Below are 9,351 nucleotides of genomic sequence, written 5' to 3'. Positions count from 1 at the left end.
GACCTAGACCTGCTGAGCTCTGCTGCTTGGTAACTTTTCTGATTTCTGAATCCTTTATTTTTTCATCTTCCACATAATCAATCTGCCTCTCAACTTTCTCCTTTATCACTGCTGATTGGGATACTTTAGCTGAAAGTTCATATACACCATCAAGCATAGTTCTCCTCTCCTCAACAATTCTGACTGGAATATGGGACACAGCAATTTCTTCTTTCCTTTTGGATATTTTATCAGCCACTTCACCATTACGTTCTCCCTCTCTGACAACAAATTCTCTGTATAAAACCCTTTTTGAGGGAGATTTTACAGTCAGTTCCTTCACTTCTTCTGAATGAATTCCATTTGCTGCTGGTTTGTGCTCTGTCACAGTGATCAATTCACTTTTTTGGTCATCTTTAGCTTCAGCATGATCAACATGGTTTTCTTTTACTGTATCTGGAATCAGCACATGTGAAAGTTTTTCTTTTTGTGTCTTATGATTAGAAGTTCCAGGACTTTCCCATGTCCTATAGATTCTTTTGTCCCAGTGTCCCTTTGTTGTTGAATCTGAGCCATACACCAGGTCTTTTTCCTGTGGTTCTGAAAAGTGCTCTGGCGTGCCTTTACTCGTCTCAGTTCTTTGTTTTTGTGTGTCTGAGGCACAAAAGTCTTCAATAGCTTTTCCTTTACTCAGAACAAAATCTTCCTTTGCTTTCACCTCTTTCTGTAAAGCTGTGTTCCCATCAGTGAGCTCTACTTGTTTGGCATGTTTCTCTCTGGCATAAAACTGATACACTGGTAACTTACTTTCTTGTAACTTCTTTACTGGAATTTTGGACTGACCATCCAGCTTTTTTTCTTCTTGAGTTACATCCTTACTCCTTGGACTTATACTTTGTTCAAATTTAAGCCTAATGGAACTGAGCTTTGATTGCTTCAGTTGAAATCCAGTCTGTGAAACCTCAGGTGTTCCAGTCTGCTGAGCACTTCCTTTGTGTTCCATAGTTTGTTTAGAGTCCTCTGCAGGTTGCATGAAAATCCTTTTCTCAGGACTGCTGGGCAAACTGGATGCTTTTCTTTCATCCACCTTGGGAAAGCATTTCCCATCACGTGCATACTGCTTCACCTTATTCCATTCATCACCAGACAATGGCAATTCGGAGAGCAGAACTTTCTCGGGGCTGCTGCTGTCAGAGCTCTGGCTAGAATGTATTTCTTTGCCATTTTTTTTATGCTGCTTTTTCTCTGGAGACTGTAGCTCATCATTCAGCTTTTCTGTTTTATCCCGAAAAAACTGTGATACTTCAGTCAGTTTTTCTTCTGCCTCCTTAACAGTCCTGTCCACCCTGTCTTCATATATCAACTTTTCTCTACCTCTGTCTAATCTGTCCTCAGTAAAGCGCATCCACATCGCATGTTTTGGACTACTAACATCTCCAGTGTAGTGTAACACTGTCACTTTATCATAAGGGTCATCTTTAGACATTTTACCTATGCCATTTTCAGATACATCTTTATAGATTTTGGAGATAATCTCTTTTTTGGGGGCAGTAGCTACTTTTTCTCTGCCTCGTTTATCAGACCCCTGTAACTCTGAACTAAGGGGTAGAGCATGGTCAGTAACTGACTCCTCAGTATCAGAATGAGACACATCTAGCTTTTCTGAAAGGAGCATTTTCTCAGCAAACCTGTAAGACTCCCCTCTTAGTTCTGACAACTCATCATCATGGTATTCTATTGAGTGCTGACTCAAAAGCTTCAGTGTTTTGTAAGAGTCATCAGACATGAGTTGAGCAGAACTAGGGCGACTGTCTTCTTCCTGGGACACAGGAGTGTTAACTCTAGAGGATTCCAGATAAGAAGGAAGTGACTCTTCAGCCGTGAGCTCCTCTTCTTCTTGCTGACCTTGTTCATCTGAACAAGGAAAAGCATCATGTTTTTCCAACTCTTTTAAGTTAATATCTCCCCGAGGTAAGTCTTTCTGATATACATACATTTCTTTTTCTGGATGCTTTTTTGTTTCTCTAATAATGACTTCAGTAGGTTCAGCCTGATTACCTTTTTCAATATGGACCTCTATTATTCGCTCCAGTTTGGGTTTCATTTTGCTGTCCTTCTCTGCATGTTGTGGTGAAGTTTCAGCAGACTTGCTAACATCGGATGTTACTGATGATTTATGTTCAAACAGACCTGCCAGTTCTTTGGAAGGGTCACGTCCAGACTGAAAGGCTTTCATTATGTCATGAACAGACATTGTTTCCTCAATTCTTTCAGACGTACTTTCAGTGCACGGAGGTTTATGATAAACCATCCTAGTCGTTGTAGTTATATGTGTTTCTTCTTTTACTCGGACACCTTTACTAAGGACACACTTGTGGTCATCATCTTCACTGCTGCTGGCTTTCATTTGAAAAGCTTTAACCTTCTCTTTAATAGATATAGCAGGCTTTTGCTCCAGCTCCATGAATGTAGGGGCAGGTTTAGAAGCTGGTAGCTCCTCTGCTTTCTGCTCTGGAACTTCTTCAGACGATGGTTCATAGCTGCGGATCACATGAACTACTTCAGTTCTTGTTTCTGTGATGACAGGAGGGATGGGTACATCATGGAAAAGTGGTTTTGGCCCTGTGCTTTCAGCACTTTGTGGGGCAGAAGGTGTCTTTTCACTCCTGGTTTCAAAGCCACTGTCAGATAAGGGACTTTTATCTTGATCGTGTTGTGAAAAGTCATCTGGAGACTCTAAAATAGTATCTGTTCCAAAAAAGGAATCTGCAATTTTACATAACTCCTTTTCTGATGTTGAAGGCCTCATAGAGGCTGGAGGCATTTTAAGTTTATGTTCCTGCAAAGCAATTGCTGGCTTTAAAACACGTTTTTGTCTCTCTTCACCTTCTTTTTTCCCCTCTTCAAACTTGTACTTTATGTTTGTTAGTGAACTGCTACCGATATCATTTGCTAAGTAATCAATAACTTTTGACAAGTTATAATCCTTTTCCGACACCGTTTTAGTTTTAATTTGAACCTTCTCTGGAACAGATATAGGAGGGCTTGTCAAAGCTTGCTGTCTCGCTTCATTAATCTCCTCTGTACTGAACTCTACCCAGTCATCCTCAGATGGGTGTCCTTGATCACTTTTGGATACTTTAGCCGACCCTTTACTTTCTAAACACACATCTTTTTTCAGAATCTCACTAACTTTTACTAAGTCCTCTTTTACTTTCTCAACAATTTTAAAGGGCTCTTCGTCATCAATTCTACCCTCTTTTGGTATCTCAGGTTGGAATGGCTTGTCCTCTGCGACATCTGTCTGCAATATTGCAGTCATCCTTATAAGATCCTCTTTCATTTCAGCAACATCTTTCAGTATCTCCTGACTGGACGATAAAGAAGATGGTGTGGACAATTTGAGAGCAGAGGGTGCTAAAAACAAGGATGATTTTACTGGAGATGAAGTTCGATTAAAGGGAGGCTGTGTGCGTGGCTCTGTAGTCAATGTTTTAATAGGTGACAGTAACGCAGCAGCTGATTTTGTAAGTGAAGACGACTCTGGGAGCTTCTTTAATGCTGGTTCAGACAAAACATTGACTACAGAATATACTGGCACTGTTATTGTTGATGAAGTTACTGATGAGGTAGTTGCAGATATTGACCCAAGGGCTGTGTACAAAGCACCTGCAGGAGGAGTTCTTATTGACTGAAAAGTTGATGGTGCTGAAGACACAAATGACCTGAGTGGGGAAAATGACACTGTTGTAGCTGTTGAAAACACTTTCTCAGCTGTGTCAGCAACTGCGTTAGCAGCACAACTTGCAGAATGTGCAGCTGCAGCAATCTTGTCTTGAAAAACAGCTGCAGTTTTGGATCCATTTATTAAGTTGGCAGAAGATGGGTATTTCAGAGGTGACACAGATCCATTAAGCAATGGTACATCTGTGTGCCCAGTTACATGCTTTGCTGGCGACGAGAGAGACGAGGCCATCACGACTTTAGAGGATGTAACAGCATCAACTGCTGCCTTAGCAGGTGACACCACTGACTTTAGAGGGGACGATAAAAGTGAAGATGCTGATGTGATGACTGATTTAAGTGGCAAACTTGAAGAGTACATGTTAATGTTGGATTTGGGGGATGCTGGAGGCGTCATGGTTATGGATGATCTCTCCAAGAGAGATCCTGCTGTAGTCACTGGAGATGTCCGAGAGGGGAATGTGGTAGTGGATGCCAGCCCTTTTAGACTAGCAGCTTCTGTGACTGCAGGAGCTCTGACGAAAGAGCCTGAAGTAACCTGCATATTGTATGGAGGCTGCGATACCACAGTTTTTATTGGTGAAGAGATTGTCCGAAATGATCTAATCGGAGATGCTACATCACTAACAGATTTAACTGAAGATGTGGTAGAAGCTCCTAATGTGGATTTGATTGGAGAAGCAGAAGAAACAGACCATATTGATTTTAATGGGGAAGCTGTAGGAGTGTTAGAGGAAGAGCTTGATAAGGAAGTGAAGCCTGATTTGGTTTGCCCAGGCACTGTAATTGGAGCTGTTGTCCATGACTGATATGGCCGTGTTGAAAAGAATGGCTTGTATGAGTAAGTAGCAGGTAGGGATCTTGTAGCTCCTGCACTCCGTTCAACTGTTTCTTAAATTGTTAAATTAAAATTAAACATAAAATCAACAAAAATGATTGAAAAACAGAGAGACCAGAGAAGAAAATCGGTCAGTATACGTTGTAATATTATAAAAAGCAAGTACAATTGTTTGCATGAGTTAGGATGAAGGAGGCAAAAGAAGATTTATAAAAGGAAAGAAAAAAATAGGAGTGAGCCATATACTGATGACTGGTCTAAACTAAAAAGCAACATGAAATGAAAGAAAGAAAGCACAGAGCAACCAAAACTGCAACCAATGAAGAACAGAAAACACAAAGAAGGAATCCATATGGGAAAAATAAAACTACATCAAAATTTCTTCTCTTACTTCCTATTGACTTTCTGATGTGCTACTTCTGAAATATTTGTAACAGTTCTATTTTGCCTGTTCAGGTATGTCTCTGCTTTGCATAACTATTAGAATTATCCTTTTAATAATTTATACTCTTGTTCTATTCAGCTATTGAACCTATACAAAATATAAAGTTGTATAAAATGACATTATATAGCTAAAATCTTGTTTTAAAACCATTCAGAGGTATTTCATGCAGAACCCAAAATTTCATTAAGTGACAGGCAATCAATGTGCAAACTGTGAAGCAACTGGAATAAATTCAAATCTGTATCTTCCATGCACAATTCGGATATGCTTCACACTCACAAAGCCAATAAGAGCAAGAGCTTTTCTGAGTCAATATTTTGAAAACATATAAAAATAAATAAATTAAAGGAACTTTTGCATTTGTTTCTCATGCGATATTACTATTGTTTGGTAAAAACTAAAGTAAAACTTGTCGTGAAATGATTTTAAGAAGCATATGTCATACATGAGATATGGAAAGTATGATCTATGATAAACGTGAGCAAGCAAAGCAACTGAATCAGTTTGTATTCATGCACAGTAAATCATGTCAAAACGAGCACACAGATTAATTTTTATGCTGTATTAAGCACAAGTATATAAACTTTACAAAGTCATTTCACAAGAAGCCACTAAAAGAAGAGTACACTTTTTCTACAAGGTGTAGTGTCTTGGTACCTTTTGAGGAGATTTCTTGTATCAGCTCAAAGACAGACCTGTTTGACTTTACATTTCTCACAAGGTAACATTAGAAAAGCAGTCAAAAAACAATATATTATGCAGAAACTTCCTGGCAAGGACAAACCTGTTGACTGTTATCATCCCCCAGAACGCTCAGCTTATTCATAGGAATTTTGAACAAAATCATCATCAACCACATTTTGCATTGCAGCAGGTACTCATGCCAGAAGCCAGTATTTCTGGGAATCCCATTGCAGCATACATATCCTCTGACACAGCAAGAACACTCAGAGAGTTGACACTGAAATTAACTTAGAGGGCTTTCTTTTCTTTGAAGTTGGAGTTGTAAATGGAGCTAAAATATCCAAACAACTTATTCAACATAGCTTTCTCTGAAGTTACACTAGTAATTTGTCAGACCTCCTTGATCTGTCTTATAGACAGACAGTAACTTACAGTGAAAGAAGCTTAACAAGTCTAATAGTAAACTGTTAAACTTAAAGCACACACACTCTTACAGAATAGTGAATATTCAGTACACCACAGGTCCATATCCTGCAAGGAGAAATGTCCTATAGAACCAAATCAAAAACCAGAAGACAAAGAGGATGGCTGGGAATATTGCAGTATGATAACATTCAGGTTGAAAAGAGCTTGACTAGGCCTGACTGGCATAGCTTATGTCAAAAAACATCCATTTTTCCTTGCAATTTGATTTTTAAGTGCAAACATACTTCTTTTTGATTCACCTAAAAAAACCCCACAGTATACTTAATTAAATGAGCTAGACTTAATGAAGATTAATTAGCAGCTGTTGGCATTCACCAAAAGGACATACAGTTCCAAGTCCAAGAAACAAACCCCAAAATCATTCTGTAAAGAACTAACAGCAAAGCAACTTGTTTAGCAGTTTATGTTTGGAAATGTGTTTAGAGGGACTCCACTGCACTGTGATGAGCCAGGCTATGGCAACTAGCTGGTGAGACAATCGAACCAACAGGCTTCCTTCTTAACTGCTCCTTCTCCTTTTAAATCATGGATTCAGGCATGTTTAAGAATATTTTTCTGCACTCCTTATTGCAGTTGAGAAGAACTGGTGCAAAGAATACTGAGTACTTTACCAGCATGGTGAGCTATGACATAACTAAAACAGTGGGGAACTGGGCAATTTTACTACTTTGAAATACTACACAAATCCCCACAACCATGCAAGTCTTTTGAGTGGGATAATATTCTGACAAGTGGCTTTATATAGTGGCCTTTTTTGGCTACTTGACACTCTTGGCCTTAACTGTTTCCATCACTCTGCATCCAGTTTTATCAGAAAACAGATGTCAGTTATTACCTTCTGTGCACCAAACTACACTTCCTTGCTTGCAGTGAGCAATTGCAAGCATGGAGTGAACCCACACAAATGGCCCCAGATCAATGTTGCTCCTCTTCAGCTGCAGCCGGTCAGGACTGAGATTTAACCACTGCTGCACTCCTTTTCTGTGAGGACTTTGAGGCTGGGAAGAGTCAAGAGGCCCTTTGGTCCTTTTTTCCTGAGCTGGGGTAAGGACGAGGAGGCAAGGCAATATCCCACCTACCTCACTCTCTTCTGCACCAGCACTTGCAGGGGTGCAGAGAGAAAAAATCTCTATGTGTGCACATACACTGATGCATGTGCTTATGCTAGTAAAACAGAGCAACACTTGCTGCTACCAAAATGGTGGGAGCTGTACCATCAAATTAATGGGAAATGAGTAGAGGTGCATCACTCACATCCAATCACTGGAGCAAATCCCCAGTGGCGTGAAGCAGCCACAGCAACTGTCCTGGCTCTATGCTGGGCAGTGTGTGCTCTCTGGAAGAGCTGCACCGTCAGGATCACATCCTCCCCTCGCACCAGCACAACGTAGTTGGAAGTGACAGTTGCTGACCAGATGCTCAGTGTGCACAAGAGGCGGTGCTCAGGCTGGTGGCCAAAACACTATCTACAGTCTTGCCTGGCAAACAATAATTTTTGCATACTCTTTTGGGTAGCCCACAGCCTTAAGCCATTGCCAAAAGGGACAGATTAATTAAAAGAATGGTCAGGAACTTCTACCGTGTTAACCCACCTTTTTTTGAGGACAGCTCGAGTGTTTTTTCCCTTCCAGCTTTTTGCAAAAGACTTAAAAGACCCTCGGTGAATAAATAAGACTACTTCCCATTCCCCACCCTGCAATGAGACCTGAAAAACTAATTGTAAGCAACATACCCAGTCAAGAAACTCCTTTCACGCAACTTTCTTTTCCCTTTCTCTCTCAGTTCCCATCAAGACTTTGATGACACCTTAACAGTCCATCAGGACATCTCAGCAGATCTGATGGCTTCTTCGGATGTTACATTCTTGAAGGCCTCTTCCAGGCCTGAGAAGGGCAATATATTCTGGAGCACATCTGATCCAAAGAAGCCACAGATCTTATATGATAATTAAACAGCAGGCATCCAGTAAGAACTCTCAAGACCTGATGAAGTTTACAGAATTTATGGGATTATATCAAAGGGTCCACTGCAGGGTAGCAACCAAAAAGTCACAAGGGAAAAAAGGGCAAGAAAAGGCCTGGGAATGGGAAACAATAGCAGTCAACCTCAGACAGGAGAGGTGAGGGAAGAAAAGCTATGTCAAACACATTATTTATTTAACAGGGAAGGAAAGGAATGCCACAGGTCTGGCCAAGGGGAACATCAGATTAAGAGCAAGCAATGTTCCCTGCCAGGCAATAATAAGCATCTGCATGGAGCAGAGGAGAAAGGGAAGGAGAAGAGAAAAAAAGAAGGAAAATATAAAATATGAGAGAGCCCATTTTGGCTGAGCATCTGAACATTTAAGCACCTATCTGTGTGTTTTCCAGCCTTGCTCAACTTCTGCATATCACTCCCTTCTACAGCAGCTCTTTCTGATCTTTCAAAGGGAATAGGAACAGATTATTTTTGAAAGGAATTGGCAATCCTACTCCTCTGGAACTACACAGCAGTTTTAAAAATTATTATATTTTTAGGTAACTGACACATATCATTTGCCAGTCAGGATTCTTCAAGCTCTCACAACCCAAGAGTTCACAGACCATCCAAGAGTTTTGTTTTCAATAGGTGTTTTTTTGTTGTTGTTGTTGTTGTTTTTTTCCTAAAGTGACACCAAATACAACATTTATAGAAAAAATGTCTCTTCTTATGAAAAATCACATATATATGGTTTAGTACTTTGGTAAGAGCAACTCACTCATTCCAGGCTCAGTCAGATAGCTGTAGCGCTTACGTAAAGCAAGGGAGACAAAGTTCTGGCGCCGGTCAACCTTCTCCATCTGCAACAAAACACAGCAGTGGTCAGTGCCTTTAGTATTCCCATCCTGCACCTGAACAAAGCAATCATGAAACCTTCAGCATGATGGGCCACAGTTTGCTGTGCAAATCCCCACCAAGGAGAACGGATGTTTCCATTCAGCTTCAGGAAGACATGTGGAAGTCAAATTTGGGCAAGCAGGGAGGGAATGGAGAGAGTCTGTCTCCATTCTTGTCTGCCATGGAATGAGTGCCAGGCATTGTGGAATGGGAGCATGGCTATCAGGGTGGCAGAAATCTGCTGTGAATTACTTCCCTTCTGCAGCAAGCAGGGAAGGGACTGCAACCCTAAGAGATGGCCCCAAGGGTTCATTCCTGC

At 40.6% G+C, this 9,351-nt stretch overlaps 1 protein-coding gene across 1 annotated transcript in view; it reads right to left on the bottom strand.

The window, feature by feature from the left end:
* ANK3 (ankyrin 3, node of Ranvier (ankyrin G)) overlaps positions 1–9,351 on the bottom strand; it is a gene marked incomplete at its 5' end in the record, with an annotated part of 146,886 nt that overhangs the window by 31,346 nt on the left and 106,189 nt on the right. Inside the window, 2 exons of the mRNA XM_010001142.1 lie at positions 3–4,614; positions 8,914–8,995. Coding sequence (XP_009999444.1) covers positions 3–4,614; positions 8,914–8,995 — 4,694 coding nt within the window. The remainder of the gene's footprint in view (positions 1–2; positions 4,615–8,913; positions 8,996–9,351) is intronic.

The sequence above is a fragment of the Chaetura pelagica genome, unplaced genomic scaffold, assembly GCF_000747805.2.
Source record: "Chaetura pelagica isolate M959 unplaced genomic scaffold, ChaPel_1.0 scaffold346, whole genome shotgun sequence".
Lineage (NCBI taxonomy): Eukaryota > Metazoa > Chordata > Aves > Apodiformes > Apodidae > Chaetura > Chaetura pelagica.
Note: the sequence above shows the minus strand (reverse complement) of the source record. Positions and strands in the feature narration are given on the sequence as shown.